Source organism: Mastigoproctus giganteus, chromosome 2 (genome assembly GCF_048544385.1).
Source record: "Mastigoproctus giganteus isolate SK-2022 chromosome 2, ASM4854438v1, whole genome shotgun sequence".
Classification (NCBI taxonomy): domain Eukaryota; kingdom Metazoa; phylum Arthropoda; class Arachnida; order Uropygi; family Thelyphonidae; genus Mastigoproctus; species Mastigoproctus giganteus.
Window position 1 is genome coordinate 176,133,673 of NC_143576.1, and position 18,582 is coordinate 176,152,254.

Sequence of the window (18,582 nt, forward strand, 5' to 3'; positions counted from 1 at the left end):
TCCTTGTTGTTTTTAATTTATGGTTGACTTTCCAACCTCAAAATCTTGCTAACAAAGACCCGCTTTCTCCCTTTGAAAGTCTGTTTAAAATCTCATTCTTCAACTAAATTGTTAAAAATTTCTTCCTTTTAAAAGAAGAGGATCATAACTTCAGTACAGTAAAATAAAAAAAACTCTGTAAATGTTCTGAATCGCTTCATTCCTATATCTAAACTTAGTAAACATTTTACTCTACATCTCATTTGCACATACAGTGTTAGTTAATTTCTGCATGGTGTGTTCTTATTGATTGATGCATATCTTTTTTTACTGTTTTAGATTTTACAACCAAAAAAAAAGTCAGTGAACAGAAATATCAGATTACAAAGTGTTATGTTTAGTTAGTAACCTATGTATATTAATTAAGCTATATGTAAGTATAAATTTATTTTTATTTTACTAACCTATGGATAATATTCTTCCGATTTTCACATATTTAATTTTATTAATTGGCAAGGTAAAAAATAAAAGTATAAATTTGTGCTTTATATATCTTCATTTCAGCCTGTGGATAATATTCCTCCAATTTTCGCTTATTACAATTGCTGTTTAATAGAATCAAAATTCAATTTGCAAACGTGATCACAATAACCACCGCTTACTGCAATTATTTTATAGCACAAGCATAAAAAATAAATAAAAACAAAGTAAATGCTGGCTCATTCAGATTACTGACGTTTTGAATTATTGCATTCGGATTTGCAACACTACTGTAATGGTTGAAAAGTAAAAGTCTATAATTCATAGCTAAAAGCGAATGCTTGCTTTTGGGCTGAGTGCTGTAAATCAGAACAAAACTCAATATTTTATCAAAAGTTTATTCTATGTACATAAGCAAACCACAAACATAAAATAAATAAAAATATTTACCAAGCTATAAACAAAAATTAATTGTTGATGCTAATAGCCAAGAGTTCAATCAGTGGCGCCAACAGAATTAAGCAGTTCATTTCATGTGCCTTTACTTTTATACCACTTGAATATTTATTAAGAATGACCACCTGTATGCATTATGGCATGATGGGTGAGGTGCCATAATGCTTATATGCATTGAATGTGTCAATGCATCTTTGAATAGGTCTCAATAAATTGGTAATGTCAGAGCCAATGTAAATAGGTGTATAATGTTTGCATGTGTTGAAAAAACTTCTTATAAAAATATATATTTAATCTTATTTTTTTGTTACCAAATATTAGCATACCTGTTACTAATATTTCCCGATTCAAGGACTGCTTATGCCTATATCATTTGTTAATATGTAGGGATAGTTTTGTCTATAAACACTTACAATGAAAAGGAAAAAAAGGATGCAAAATACAATGAGCATGACATTATTTATAACCAGTTATTACACATCTGATATACCAACATCTAATCACAGATTACAAGTGTAAGTAAACACGTCATTATTTGTGGGTAGTCACATTATAGAAAATACTTTAAACATTTTCTTAAGATTTTAAAAATACCAATAAAAGCAACAGAGGAGCAAAATATTTGTCATAAAAATTTTTGATATGGTAGTTTTCATATGTTCACAACCATCAACACTTCACACTTTGTCACAGGGGCTTTATTTAAGAAATACATCAAAACTTTTATGATGGGGTTGGGCTATTAAAATCTTCTTGCGAAGCTCTGCAAAGAAGGTTCTTCTGTTTTAGCAGTTCTCTGTATTTTGTACAGGCAGCTTGCAGTTCACTTTGCAAAGTAACAACTTTTACAGAAACTTCAAGGCTTTCTTGAAAACGCTGCTGACACTGTCTTAAGCTCTGTGGTACTAATACCCCAAACCATTTTAATGGATCACTGCACCGATTTGTTTCAGAAATATCAGTGGAATGACTGCTGGAAGCTGTTACTTCTTTATCATCTGCATTATCATCAATTGTACATCTGTTCATTTTCTCATCCAGAAGATCTTTTTGATCCTCTGTATGTGTTCTATGTCTCACAGTATCAGTCATCTGAGATGTAGATTTTTCATCAACAGTGTTATAAACACAGCATGTCAAGCCATCCAACTCTTGTTCAGAACAGGATACATATCGTGAAGCTTTAGTATCTCCAAGATCAACCTGAAGTATGCTGATACTCCTGGAACCCATACTATAGCGGGATTTTGCCATATTCCAAAAGCCATCCTTTAAAAGCGTATCCAGCTGTTGCCTCTCTTGCAAAATCTGCCCAAGAAGGTTTATGACTCTCACTACTAAAGCATCAAGTTCAAGACAGATCTTTTCATAGCAACCTTCATCTTTGGTTTCAGTCCTGAATTAAAATTAAAAATAAAAATATCAATCCTTCAAATAGTATCAATTTATAAAAATTAAAAATAGCATGTAAACTAAATAGCCCTTAATATCACTTGTTATGAATTAACTTAAAGTTACATTCATCATAAACTGACCTTGATTTTTTTCCATCTGAAGCTATTTCTTAGTTAATATAAAACTTTAAAAAATTAAATTCATTATATTGATATGTGGTTCTGGTGTGGCTTGTAATATAAATAAAATTTTCTTCCCACTAACATATTGAAAGAGCACAACAGGGTTTCAAATAACAAATTATGTAAATAAAAAAAATCATCTGATGTTATGTGAGCTAATTCAATTTGGCAAAGTTTTTTCTTTAATAAATGTTTATTTAAAAAATAATTCAAATTGGTTTCCTAAAAAATACCTAGGTGATATTACAAGGCTTCTAAACATATGGTATAATCAATTCCTTACAGGGAGGAGGAGGGGGTTAATATATAAGACTGTAAAAAGAGTGGAAATGTGTTCATTTTTCCCACATTAACTGTATCTCTATTAAGGTGTCCATCCCCCCCTCCTTGGGGGTGGATGTGAAGAATGTTATCTCAACAGGTTATTTCAAATTGTTTCCTACTCGGTCATTTTTGTGAGCCTCTACAGTAGTTCAATAATGAATATAATGCAGGGAGTTATGGATCATCGGTTGAAGCAACAGGTACTATTTAAATCATGACACTAATCTTTGATAAGCTATTGGATATGAAAACTTGCAAATACAATTTGACCAACTCATTTGTGTCTCTAACATCACATTTTGAAAATGCATCACTTTTAGGCTAGATGTGATCTGCTGCATAGCAAAGTCAGAACCAGTTTACTATTGTTATCAGTTACTTTAAAATAAAGTAACATTTTTAGTTTCTTCCCTTTCATTTTTTATATATACTCTGGTGTATTTGGAGGGGGGGGCATATGCTTTCCCTTAACCAAAAATTCGAAATTAAAGAAAAAGAACATGGGAGACATTTCGCTTCTCTATTCTCTCAAGGGATTCAGTCTACAAGGAGCTAACTGAAAGGCAAAATCTCCAGAAACACCAATGATTTTGTTCAGTGGCATAACTATGCCAATGCAGCTGCATTTGGGCCCCGAGCTTGAAAGGAGCCCGTGAAATTTGGAAGACAGATTCATTTCTCAAAACAATTAACAAATTTCATTAATAAACAAATGTTTTAATTAAATGTAACACATTCTTATTAGCACAGTGACTGGCTGTCCAAGTATTGTTTTGACTGTGCGATGCTTGGAGAAATATTAGCAAATAAACGATAGTCATGAAATATTCAGCAAAACCAGTGTCAAATATAGATATACATCACATCTGATTTTATTCTAGTTTTGGTGAATTTATTTTACATTTTTTGTGTGGTACACTGATTGTTGTCGGAGGGCAATATGTTTTATTTTACAATACACAAATTTGTCACAATCTAGCTATCGCCAGTGTTGTTGTTTTAGTGCCTTTCGTGCTAGATTTGGCTTTTCTTTTTTTTTTTTTTTGTTTATCTGAAACAAAACACTACAAGGATTACGAATGAGTTATTACTATGGTAACCAGAGACTCATCTAAATTGCTGATCCTTTGATCCTTGTGTATGTTCTATGTTCTGTAAGTGACCAGTGCATTCGTGTAATTAGCATTTATTCCATGGTGTTCAGAAAGCGGATTAAAAAATGACAAGGAACTTCCTATACAGCCAACAGGATTGGACTTTGTCACTTTTAATACACTTCATAACAGAACAGATGCGTTTTATATGCATCTGTTCTGTTTTTGCTTGTGGTGGGAAAATTTGTTGCAAAATTACTTGAAGGGGGAACAACAAAAAAATTCAGTCATTCATAGCTATTTTCATTTTGCTTTATTGGCAGAGAAAGAAAGTTCTGCAGCTGTTATCAAACATCATGTACTATTCTGCGATTCCACATTTTCAGGTGTAATGATTATACATTTTAAAGTTTCTCAGACCACGAAAAAAATTCACCCATTACAATTACAAGCCATTCTTTTCTAACATGTGATAGCAAGGCTCAAAATGTAAGTAAATTTATTATTCCAGTTTTCATTAGTTTACACGGACCATTCACAAATTTTGAATGATCCATGATGTTGGTAAGCATGAAACATCGTCCACTTTTTATACTAATGTTACTCATTGCTGTAGATTTATTTATTTTTTTTTTACTATTCTTTGCATTTTGTTACAAATTGGCAGAGCAATCTGTAATATTGTTACTCTGGTGTCAATAATTCTTTTTTTTTTTATTGAAAATCTGATGATGGATCATTTACAGATTAGAGAAAAATATAATATGAATTCCGAAATATTTTTCCCCCCTTTTGTGCTCAGTAAACAATGAATGCACACCTCTGAATAAAGTAGTATGCATTGATTTGCTTTATGTGTGCAATGCAAACTTTGTAGTGAATCTGTATAATAAGTGCTTTTATGAATGAATTTTCTGTTCATATTCCAGGGAGACCACACGGTCAGAGGAATTCACCAGATAGGGAGAATACAAGAAATGGCACCATATTAAGCAGTCATGGGCATGGGTGCTGGCAGAATATTTTGCAAGGTGATGCATGTGGGAATAAATTTTTTGTTCACCAAATTTTCGAATGCATGCAATATTTTAGTTAAGTCAAATTTGACTGATTTACGTGTATAGCTGAGCCAACATTTCGTGATCGGTGGAAGAAAGTACTATTATAATGTTTCGATAAATTAATGAAAATATTAAAAATTGTATATTACTTTGAAATCCAAAGGTGATGCACTTGCACCATGCTACCATCACCCATGGTCACAGGCTTGAACCCCAGTCATTCAAGGTACGTGTACTTATGCACCCTCATACCTGATCACTCGGCTACAGTGGCCTTCATGTAAATGAATTTATTATTCCAGTTTTCCTAAGATTACATGGACCATGACGTCGGCGATCATCAAACATATAGTTTGCAATACTAATATATGTTACTCATTGCTCTAGATATATTTTTATTTTTTTTACTATTCTTTGCATTTTGTTACAATTTGACAGAACGATTTGTAATTTTATTACTCAGATGTCAGTATTTTTTTTTTTTTTTTTTTTTTTTTTTATTGAAAATTTGTTGCTGGTTATCATTTACAGATTGGAGAAAGATATTATAATACAAATTTCCACCAATCACTCAGAACTCTTCAAACTTCCTTTCTTTGAAATTTGGCTTTCTATAGTCTAATTTTCCTAATAAGGAGAGTCGCTTTATGCTGGTTCACTTTTCAAATTACTGGAGTAGACTGCCCAAAACATTGATGCAGTAACTTATGCCGTAGCCGAATGGTCAGGCGCAAGGGTGTATAAGTACATGTGCCTTGAGTTACCAGAGTTTAAGCCCGTGACTGCTAAATACGGTGCTGTTTCTTGTATTCTCTATATCGTGTGAACTCCTCTGACCGTTCTGATTGTCCCAGAGCATTAACAGAAAATTTCTTTTATTTTAAATCCTTTCCGCATACAAACCACTGTCTGAATAGGTTTAACAGTGTTGACGAAAACTTTTCCTTTTTCATTTGTGATGATTCAATTACTTTGAGTAGATAACTAATTTTTTTTTTTTTTTTGGATTATGAATTTTCATATTATTATAGTGTCTAATTTTGCCCCTTTTTGAAAATGAGCAAAAAATATAGTCAACACTTTCATGATCAATGGCAATAAACATAACTAGCTCTGCAAATTAGATGGTGATTATTTAAAATGCTTTTGTAAATATGGTAAATGCACGCTGAGAGCTGAATTAAGTGCTATTGAAAGACATCATATTACAAATGATGCAAAAGAAAGCCAAAGATCCCTTTACTTTTCATCATTAGAGAATTGCCATTCAAGAAAATTGATGATACATGCAATGGCGGAAAGCAGCATAGCATTTTTCATAGCTGTGCAGAGGCAGATGGAGGTTTTGTGGGGCCCTCTTTAAGAAAAAGAATACAAAATTTCTTGTATTTTTCTTAAAGTTGGTGGCCACTCAAACCATGGTGCAAGGGCACCACATTTGGATTTCGAAGTAATACACAATTTTTAATATTTTCATTAATTTATTGAAACATTAAAACAATACAAATTTTTTCTTTCAAAATACAAATATTTTCTCCCACTGATCATGAAACGCTGGCTCAGATGTACACTTAAATCACTCAAACTTCACTTAATTAATATATTGCATGTATTTGAAAATTTGGTGAACAAAAAATTTATTCCCACATGTACCACCTTGCAAAATATCCTGCCAGTGCCCATGGCTCCAACACCACCCAACATGACAGTGCTACAGAGGGGAAGTCGAGTGGAAAGAGACAGCAGTGTTAACCGATTGTGGTTAAAATATCTTACTTTTGCAAATTTTACAAAACATAACCATGGGAACATATTGCTAGGGCCCCTCCCAGGGCCTTGAAGCTTAAGCTTCATTAGCTTCACTGTAAATCCACCTCTGCACGTACTTCTATTATTCTTCTTCCCTTTTATAATTTTCTTATGTTTCATAAACTAGTTTGTTCCGTGTTATATTGCCAACTGTTTGGATTTAATATATTGTCATTTTTTGTGATTAATACATATTATTATTCACATGCTTTCCTAATATTCAAATAAAGATAATCAATAAAACATTTATTTGCGTGTACAAGTATTCCAGTACAAGGGGGCTTAGAGGGGAACAGGCATTCTGTGTTATCAGACACTGTCTAAAACACTGATAGATCCAATATCTTTCTATCTCAAAAGATTTAGGAGAAGTCCGGTTGGCCTGCCTCCCTAAAATCTACTCATGCACACCTTCTCGATGGTAAGCCCTGTTATGTCACTTAGGTGGCAATGAAAGTGTAGAGTGGTTCTCTTCAAGATGCCTGGTCAGCATGAAGAGGAAAAGACCAAACCCTCCAGCACATGACGAAACAAATGGCCCTCAGTCCCCAGCAGCTTTCACTCCCCCCCCTCTTACAGCAGCGAGAGGATCAGAGTGGAAGCGGAGGGTGCTAAGAATCTCTGGGTATGACCAGGTTGCCATGCACGGAAACTGAACTTGGCCTGTAACAACGTAAGATCGTTCATCAGTGAAGACAGGATATTAGAGCTGGAAAAGGAATTAGAAAATGTGAATTGGAATATCATTGGTTTGGCTGAAACAAGAAGAAATAAATCACTTAAGTTTATCAAATGGAAATCTGCTGTACACCAATGCAAACAGTGAAAGGAGCAAAGGTGGAGTTGGCTTTCTGGTCCATAAAGATATAAAAAACAACATTTTGGAATTCAAAAGTACATCACCAAGGGTGTCAACAAGACTACTACTCAGGATTTCTAAGAGGTACAAGCTAAAGGCTATTATGATTTATGCACCAATATCGAACCATGATGATGAAGAGGTTGAAGAAATGTACACCGAAATTGAGTCTTCTAGATGAGCAGAAAACTCACTACACTATCATTATGGGGGACTTCAATGCTAGGGTTGGAAAGAGACAAAACAGCACAGAAAGAGGAACTATAATAAATTTTAGAATTAGTGAAAGAAATGAAAGAGGTGAAAGACTTGTGGAATTTGCAGAATGTCGAGGATTGTCAGTAATGAACACTTTTTTCAAGAAAAGGATAAACAGAAAGTGGACATGGAAGAGCCCAAATGGATTAACAACTAATGAAATGAGGACTTCATCCTCACTAACAGAAGATATATTATGAATGATGTTACCATCCTCAACAAGGTAAATGTTGGAAATGATCACAAAATGGTAGGATGCACACTTGATATAGATGTAAGAAAAGAAAGGAAAAAACTGACTCGAGTAAATAATACGAAGGTCTTTGAGATAACAGAAGAGAAAAAGCAGTATGTACTGGAACTTAAGAACAAGTTTTGAGTTTCTGCAGACGGCTCAGGACCAAGATATCGATGAGGAATATTACAACTTTCTGAAAGTGATAGTCTAAGAAACCTAGAGGTAAAAAGAAATCCAAAGAAGAAAAAAATTAGTCAAGAAACACTTGTCATGATGAACAGAAGACGACAAATGTAGAGCAAGATAAACACTGATAACGAGAAAATTAATTATACTGAGTTATGCAAAACCATTAGAAAGAGACTCAGAGAGAACATAAGATTTAACACAAGAAAAGTAGAACAAGCATTAAGGGAAAACAACTTAAATCAGCAGCCATGAGCAGTAATACAGAAAGACAAATGATACTGAAACTGAAGAATAGCAATGGTGTACTTATAAATAACAGAGAAGGCATAATTCAAATAGCAGAAGACTACTATAGAGAATTATACATGGAGCGAGGGAATGATGCCAGCAGTGGGGAAGATGAATCACAAATTAGTAACACATACGACATACCTGATATCCTTCCTGATGAGGTAGAACGTGCGTTGAAGAAAATGAAGAATCAGAAAGCCCCAGGGGAAGATGAAGTTACTGTAGAGGTGTTAAAATTGAGAGGAAGAGACATTGCACAAAAACTAGCAAGACTCTTCACAAAATGCATTAGAAAAGGTATGATGCCTAAGGAGTGGAATAATGCAACCATAGTTTTGCTGCATAAGAAAGGAGATAAATCAGAAATTATAGGCCAATTAGCTTGTTATCCCACATCTACAAAGTTGTTCACAAGGGTCATTACTAACAGATTAGAAAGAATACTTGATGAGAATCAACAGAAAGAGCAAGCTGGCTTTAGGACAGGATTCTCAACTATGGATCACCTTCACGTAATGTCACAGCTAATGGAGAAAGCAAATGAATGTAAAACACCATTATGTCTGGCATTTGTGGATTATGAAAAGGCATTTGACTCCATACAACATAAGGCAATGTTTCAGGCACTGGAAAGACAAGGCATAGATACCCCATATATTATGATTTTGAAGAAAATATGAGAACGCTACCTCCTTTATTGCCGACCGGGCTAGCCAGGTGGGTAAAGTACCTGCCTGGCAACCCAAAGGTCGCAGGTTCGAATCCTGCCTCGGGCTTGGATCACAGTAAAATGCAAAAACCTTGGGAGGTGCATTATGGCCACAGAAGCTGATGTGCCAACAACTAACAAAAAAAAAAAAAAAAAACTTCCTTTATTAGACTTGACAAAGACAGTAGCAAATTTAAAATTGAGAAAGGAGTTTGTCAAGGAGAGACTATCTCCAAAGTTGTTTACTGCTGCCCTTGAGGAAGCTTTCAGAAGATTTGACTTGTTATTTTTGGTTTTTTTAGGAGCATTAGCAACTAAGGCCATATTGCTCCGGGATATGCGGTGGTCATTCCCTGACCTTTCCGCATTCGGTGGTGACGGGCTCGAACCCCGGTCTAATCAAGAAGCGTGTGCTATGCACTGCTGCTCCTTCCCACCTGGCTACAGAGGCGCGTCCGGAAGATTTGACCGGTCACAGAAAGGAGTCAATGTGAATAGAGAGTACCTAAACCATTTACGATTTGCAGTGGACATTGTGGTCATAAGCCACGATCCCAAAGAATTTGAGCAAAATCTTAATCAGTTATGCACAGTTAGTAAGGATTTTGGACTAAAGATGAATATGGCTAAAACAAAAGTAATGATGAACAAGTATGCCATAGAAAGGGATATAATGATTAAAGGAGCAGTATTTGAAAAGGTGGAGTCATACTTATCTGGGACAAGTCATCAGCTGTAATAATGATAAATGGCTGGAAGTCAAGAGAAGAATAAAATTTGGATGGATAGCATTCAGGAAATATAGTCACATACTCAGGAGCAATATCTCAATTTGTCTGAAACGTAAAATAATGAACGAATGTATACTACCCAGCATGACTTATGGAAGTGAAACTTGGGCACTCACCAAAAGAATGAAAGAGAAGCTGAGAATGACACAGCGAAGAATAGAACGAATTATATTGGGAATCAGACTGTTGGATAAGAGGAGAAACACGTGGATTAGGCAGCAAACTCAAGTAAAGTACATTCTTATCAAAACTAAAGAACTAAAATGGTCTTGGGCAGGACACATAGCTCGAAGACATGATGACAGATGGACTAAGAATAACAGAACGGTACCCAAGAGGAGCTAGAAGAAAACCTGAAAGGCAACGACAGAGATGGACAGATGAAATTCATGAGTTTGTGGGTAGTAAATGGATGGCCATTGCACAAAACAGAAGGAACTGGAAAGTTGCTGGAGTGGCCTTCATCCTGCAGTGGATTGATAATGGCTGATGACGATGACAAGTGTTCCTAGGTCTATCTAAAAAAAAAAAAAAAACCATTGAACCACCATTGTCAAGGAAAGGGGAATTATAATGTGCAAGGAGGATAGGTGGAATAGGACCAAGATATGTCTGCCAAGAGCAAAAGCATATGACACTGTAAACCAGATATCATCTTTTAAAGTTACAAAAAGGAGATATTGTTGCGTACATTAGCACTAATGATATTAAGAGTAAGAGATCAGAGAACTTACTTAACTAGTACAAGGCAATGTTGGGAAAAAGTGATGAGTATGGAATGAATTTGTTAGTGTCTGCAATTTTGCCCAGACAATAGGCAGGAATTGTCTTGTCAATTCCTGTCTTGTCTTGTTGAAAGCCTTGTCAATCAATTTGGCACTGGTGAGAACTTTTCTACCCCATGAGCTTTGCACAGCAAGGTCTGTGCTTGTTACCAGAAGAGACTGTTTTCACAGGAATGGAAGTGTATTTCGGTTGCACTTAAATAGTAGGGGTGCAAGAATATTTGCTGATGAAACTGAGGCCAGAAAACTGCTAGATTGGGAAAATAAACAGAGACTAACAAATTAACCAGAGTCATATACAGAGAAGGTAATTCTTGCATAGCTTTTATTGGAAAATGCAGCAGCATGGAAAACAATGTTTTGATGATTTCAGGCCCCTTGCTCTGGGTCATCATGGAAAAAGTGAATACATGGACTGTGTAAAGTTAACTAAGAGTAAGAACATGTACACTAATGCCACAAGCATTGTTAATAAACTTGATGAATCGGAAGTACTGATTAAGTCATCAAATGCAGAAGTTACAGGGATAGCAGAGACAGTGTCACTCACACATAAGTGATGCCGAATTGCAATATGACAAGTACAATGGATACAGGAAGGACAATGCTCTTAGTTAAGCAGCATATTAAATCTAAGGCAGTGCACCATTTAATGTCGGTGACTTTTTTTTTTTTATGAAAACCACAAACAAGAGGTATTAGAACCTATAGTACTTACTACCGTGCTTGGGTTGGAGGTTGAGAAGATGAAAGAAGATATTTGTTGACATTAGACTTGAACTTCTGTAGAATGTAAATTTCAGGAAATACGTAGGAAGGAAGGTTGTTCCAGAAAATGGCAGTTGAATGAATAAATGAGGAAGATGAAAAGTTGGTTCTGTGAGTTTAAAATTGGACAGTAAGTGGACGTTGGTTGCACGTGTTTGGACAGTTTTGAAAGAGAGAGCAGGAATTATAGAAGCCAATTCAGAAGAACAGTGCCCGTGGAAGTATCTATAGAAGAGGCATGCAGCAGAAACAGTATGTCTATGAGACAGCGAGTGGAGAGACTCTGTTAAAGATGAATCATTAATTAACCTAACTGCCCTCTTCTGAATGGAATCTAGAAGCCTGAGAGAGGTTTTGGGGGCACTGCCCCATATGTGGAAACAATATTCCATGGTAGGGCTGATTTGCAATTTGTACAGAGTGAACAGCTGTTTGGAAGAAAAGTAACGCCAAGAGCGAAAGATAAAACCAAGTTTTTTAGATGCAGAGGAAGCAATATTTGTAATATGCTTGTGCCAAGAGAGATTAGAAGTCAGGGTAATCCCCAAAAGAGATATATCATTTTGCCTATAAATCAGAGTGCCACCAAAGATAAGCATAGGAGCAGAAGAATCCTTTTTGTGAGATATAAGACAAGACTGAGTTTTAGTAGGATTCAAATCGACTAAGTTGTCTTTGCCCCACTGGAAATTACCTGCAGATCGGCATTTAAGGAATTGGTAGCAGATATTCGAAAAGTTGAAGCTGATTGAGCAGAACAAGGTTTCTCAAAATGGAAAGTGGAATGCAATGTGCTATCATCAGCAAAACTATGGATAGGATTGCCAGTCAATGGAATGAAGATCATTAATATACAAGAGGAAATGAGTGGGAGAAAGAACTGAACCTTGGGGAACACCAGCATTAGTGGAGAAGTTAGAAGACAGAGAACCATCTACCATCACTCTCAGTGAGTGATCAGAGAGAAAACTGGATAACCAATTACAAAAAACAGTTAGCAAACCATAAGATGGACACTTGTTTAGAAGACCTCTATGCCAAACACGATCGAAAGCCTTTGAGATGTCAAGAGCAACTGCTTGCATTTCACCGAACTTTTCCATTGAATTTGACAATAAATGGGTAACATAAGCCATAATATCACCAGTGGATCAACACTCACGGAATCCATACTGGCGATTGTTGATCAGATGGAAGGTTTCCAGGTAGTTTAAGAGTTCGCGATTAATTTATTTCTCCATTACTTTAGAAAGAGCAGAAGTAATTGCAATGGGAGGGGCTTGTCACCCTTTTTAGGAACTGGCTGGATATGAGCAATTCTAAGCAGAAGGAAAAACACCTTTGGAATAAGAAAGTGAAAAAAGGCGGCACAGAACGGGAGTAAGTTCAGGAGCACAGGTTTTGAGAACAAGTGGAGAAATACCATCAGGACCTGTAATTTTCTTAGCATCGAGATTTGTCAAAATCCTTCTAACATCCTTTTGACGGAAGACCACAGGAAGCATTGAATGGAGCATGTTGGAAATGGTGAGAGGTGTTTTACCAAGATCATTAATACATGAGTTGGAAGTAAAATGGGATGCTAGCAGTTCAGCTTTATCCTTGGCTGAAGTGACAACAGAACCATCTGGTTTTGACAGAAGTGGAAGCAGAGATGGGCAAAAGTTGCAGCCAACAGCTTTGGCAAGAGACCAGAATGCTCGGCTACCACTAGGTCAAGAAGCATGTTTCCTACTGTTAGCCTGTTCAAAATCTAGTTTGGACTGATTAATGACTGCTTTACAATTGTTGCAAGCTTTGGTGTAGGCAGAAAATGAAACTGAAGAATTGGAAACAAGCCAATTATGATATGCAACGTTCTTCTCTTGAACAGCCTAGCACATTTATTGGAAAACCAAGGTTTAGATAAAGGACGAGATTTTAAAGTGGAGTGTGGGATAAAGGATTCCATTCCTGCAAGAATAATTTCACTGACACGATCTGAGTAAAAATTGACATCAAATGTTTTGAAATAGTAATCCGACCAAGGAAAAAAAATCTCGCAGATCATCCCATTTTATTAGTGCCAAACAATACGAGGTTGGAAATAGCCATGAGATAAAAGCTCCATTGGAGAAGAGACAATCACCAAGTTGTGATCTGAGGTACCTAAAGGACCACTCACTTCGACCGTGTATTTAGAAGGGTTGTTTGTGAGAAAAAGATCAAGCATGTTGGCTGTATGGTTAGGATTGTCTGGTATTCTTGCAGGTAAATGAACAATCTGTTCTCAATGAACAATCCTCTGTTTTTTGTAAAGGTGAAGAAGTAACAACAGCAATCAATGATGAAGCAGTAGAAATATAACATGAAATGTCTTATTTTGATCTACATAATTTTCAACTAGAAATAAACTGATCTCATATATGTTAAAATGCTTCATTCCTCTTTTAATAAATTATATTACCCGAGCACCAAGCCACACACAAGCAATATCCATAAAGAAAGTTCTTTAATCTTTGTGTGAACATGGTGTGAACTTACCATAATTTTAAATACTGTTTATTAATCTCACTAATGAAGTCTCCGGAAATATTTTGTATATTTGTATATTTTTATCCATTTAATCTAGTTAAATTTACAAAATTACTGCACAAGTGGGCATTCATACCTGTCAAAAATGGAAGACTTTTTATATAGTTCTGGATCTGGCTGGAATGCTCTGTAACTGCATTCCAGCACTGTCTGAATGGTGTTTTCAGACTTTTACAGATTAATGGTAATTAATGGATGTAATGCACTGTTGCTGGTAAATTATGTACATTATATATTGTATTTTAAGTTTTTCACTTTTTTTTATTTATTTTTATTATTCTTCAATTAGTACTGACTATTCCAAACTCCTTATGTTTTACAACATGGTTGCAATTAGGGCTTATAATACCAAGATTCCTGGATGCCAAATACCAGGATCCCAGTAATTTTTTTTTTTTCAGGATTTGAAATACCAGTTTTTCAGTACTAATTTAAAAAATAATTGTTTATGATTTATTCACATAAAGGTTATAAAATCGGAAACAATAAATCATTAATATTACAGAATGTGTAACAGAGGAATTGTTATACACAATACAAATGCAACGGAAATCTGAAAATGTCATGAAACTAAGACAAAATCCTACAAATATATTTCTCTTAGTATGGAAATATTTCCATTAGTGAGAGTAGGCCTGGTAGGGCACCTAAGGAACATGGTAAACAATGGCATGGCAGGTGCAGAAGGGTTAAAATTAAAAGCTTCTGAACAATAGTTTTTCCCTCTATTACACTGTTACTTGAGGAAGCGACATGGTGCATTCTGGGAAAGGGCGTCAGTATGGAGCAGTTCAAATGTATTGTCAGCAGGTGATCTAGAGGTAAAAGATGAGTTTTGTTGTGTGGGAAAACTGTTTTTCCCACACAACGAAAATTCGAATCCCGTCAATGACACCGTAATTGGGTCAGGTTTAAATTAGATAGGCAGAGATACGTAAATTAAAAGGAAATAAATAAGGTTCTCACACCAAAAAGAGTGGGTTGTGGTTGTTGTTCGGAGGGGTTGCAGAATTGCAGTGGTAGTTCTAGATTCAGTTTGGTCCAGTTCTGGGAGTGTCCCGCTATATAGTGAAGAGTTCCGCCAGGCATGTTTCTGTGCTAGAAGTTAATCTGGAAGCTGAGTAACAAGTTAGTCAGATACGCCCTGGCTTCTACTACTGCTGTGGTAATTTCCTTCAGTATTAACAGAGAACTGTTCCCGAAATAAGACAGTACTGGAAGAGCCATACGGCAGAATTCAACTAAGAAGAGACTTCACCGCACTCCGTGGAAGTAATCTGCACAAAGGAATCCCACCGTGAAAGGTAAGAGGAAGGCAAGTCCTCTGAACTGTGTTGTATTGAAAAGGGTGCTTAGATAAAACTGTAATTATTTAAAGTAAGGATGAAGTTGAAGAAATTTACAGAAATGTTTGTAATTGATATTGCTAAATTAAGAGAGATATATATGGAATTTTTAGTATTAAGTCAGCTTATGAATTGCTGTTGTGAAGAGAATTCATATTGCTGATTAAGAGATATAAGGAAGCGATTAAGATTGAATTAGTTTAGTGTTTGCAGCTGTAGAGAGAGTTGATATTGTTAATTGAGAAAAATTTTATGGAAATGATAGCATGTATTAACAGATTAAATGAGAAAAATTAATAGATTAGAAATAAATGAATACCAATTATGTATATACTTGGAAGTAGTCTTCTATGATAAATGACTTGTTTTATAATATTTTTGTCACTGCTCATGAGAAACTAGGGGAAAATCCCTCAGCTTTTGCAAATTCTGATTTTTTAACACAGTCAGGTAGCTCTGAGCCTTAGTGTTTAAGGAAAGCTGCTGAGAAAATTATACAATGGCCAGTGACAGCAATACTAAGGTACAGGGAAATAAAAATTAATAAATAAATAAATAACCCCCCCCCATCTTAGATTTGGTTTCTTCACCAAGCTTAAATGTCAATCCCTTTCTTTCATTAATACGTATAAAAAGTCAAAAAAAAAAAAATAAGATTTTTTTGAAGATGAGGGAATGGGGGGGATAAACTGCAACTTGCCTAAGACTATCTCAGTACAATAGCACCAACCAGCACAGAATACAAAAGGACATTTTCTACCGCTAATTAAATGTTCAAAAATTAGATCTAGATTAAATGATAACACTTGATTACTTATGTTTCTTAAGAGCTCACTTTATTCAGACAGGTACTGTGGATGCTTAGACAACAAAATTTGCAGTTTCAATATGTATATATTTTTTTTTTTTTTAGAATAACTGTATGTTTAATAATTTTTGTTAGAATATTTAGTATTGTAATAAAAGTTTGATTTAAAATATGAATTCAAGTAATTACTTGTTTTTTTTTCTTACTTTATTGCACCTAATTGTCATCAAAATTTATTGAGAAAAATGTTTTTTTTTTTTTTTTTTTTTGAATACCGGTATTAATACGGATATCATGGTTTCATAAATTAAAAATACCAGTATTAAGATTTTGACTGGTATTGTGAGCTCTAGTTGCAATTGAGTATAGCACATCATATCAATCTATGCAAATCAACTAGCTCAGCAAAGTCAAATCACTCAACAAATTGAAAGAAACTGGTCTTCTTCCACAAACAAATTCTCTTTAAAATTACATAACCTAACAACAAACAACTAAAATACAGCACAGAACAAGCTACGAAAGAAGCAGTAACAGTGATGGTGCAATTAATTAATTAATTAATAGAATCATGACTCAGACCAGAGCAGCAAAGCAAAAGGCTCAAGTTAATGGAAGCGCTGTGGCTCAGAGCAGAACTGAGGGGGGCAGTTGTCCTCTGACTCACAGCCTTATAAAATGCATTGTTTGTTTGATGTTTGCAGAGCAATCGAGTACAGGACATGATACTGCCAAGGGGGATGTCTTTGTGTGTGCACGATGCAAGGAGTGTATCGATATCAGGCAACAACTCGGCATTCTTGTGGGCCTATATGAGAGCTTGAAGGACAGGGTGGATGCCCTCGAAGAAACTAAATTGAGGGGCCCATCAAGCTCTCAGCTGCCCACATCAACGCCAGAGCTTGCACTTGGGCATCGCGTGACACAGAGACAACCCCCAAGGCAGAATGCGCTGGTCCCGAAGGAACGAGTAGTTGTTGGTGACTCTATTGTCAGGGAAACAGGGAACAAGGTTTGGAAAAAAAGATAGGTGGAACAGGACCAGGGTATGTCTGCCAGGGGCAAAGGTTGATGACGTTGTAGAGCGAATATCATCTTTTAAGGGCACAAAAGGTGATATAGTTGTACACGTTGGCACTAACGATATTAAGAGTAGGAGACCGGCAGAATTACTTAACAAGTACAGGTCACTGTTGAACAAAAGCCGAGAATTAGGGTTGAATTTGAAAGTGTCTGCAATTCTGCCCAGACACGATAGGGGGGAGTATATGATGAGAGCCTTGTCGATCAATTTGGCCCTGGAAAGATTGTGCAAGGCTCAAGGGGTAGAATTTTTTTCAGCCTGGACTGTACTTGTTAACAGGAGAGATCGCTTCTACAGGGATGGGATACACTTAAATAGAAAGGGTGCAAGAATATTTGCTGATGCTATCGAGGCAGTGTTAGGTGGGTCGGAAAACTGCTAGCTTGGGGGGAGACAAAGACCAATAGATTGACAGTAGCCACTGGCAGAGGTGAAACAGATTCTTGCACTGCTTCTATTAGAATGAGCAGAAGCCTGAAAAACAAGATGCATGGTATTTCAGAGACTGCTGGGAGCCATTGCGGTACAAGTAAACATATGGGTTGTGTTAGGGTGGCTAAGAATAGAAACAGGTGCAGGTATACTTGCGTGTACACCAATGCTAGGAGTTTAGTAAATAAATTTGATGAATTTGAGGTATTGCTCAAAACATCAAAGGCAGATATTGTTGGGATATCAGAGACGTGGTGTCACACAGATATAAGGGATGCAGAAATGCAATTTGGGGAGTACAACGTCTACAGAAAGGATAGACAGGATAGGAAGGGGGGAGGGGTTATGCTATTAGTTAAGAAACACATAAAAACCAAGGAAGTGAAGCCAGTCGACATCGCTGGACAGTGCAGTGTTGAGTCAGTTTGGTGTGACATAAGCATTGGGAGATCAAAATTGAGAGTAGGAGTGTGCTATAGGCCTAATGACTCTGATGAGTATAATAAGGAACTGTACAGGGAAATACAGTGGGCCAGTAAATCAGAGAGTCTTATAATGGGAGATTTTAATTTCCCAGATATTGACTGGAATTTGGGGGCTGGTTACTCACACACTAGCAGGGCTTTAACTTCGTTAGCAGTTAAATTGTACGTTTAAATAAATACATATA

At 35.9% G+C, this 18,582-nt stretch overlaps 1 protein-coding gene across 1 annotated transcript in view; it reads right to left on the bottom strand.

The window, feature by feature from the left end:
* Positions 1-1,329: 1,329 nt before the first annotated feature.
* The window catches only part of LOC150089771 (vacuolar ATPase assembly protein VMA22-like), a 28,267-nt gene continuing 11,014 nt past the window's right edge, over positions 1,330-18,582 (bottom strand). Inside the window, exon 2 of the mRNA XM_090368799.1 lies at positions 1,330-2,311. Within this exon, the coding sequence (XP_090224925.1) occupies positions 1,639-2,311 (673 nt within the window). The 3' untranslated portion in view covers positions 1,330-1,638. The remainder of the gene's footprint in view (positions 2,312-18,582) is intronic.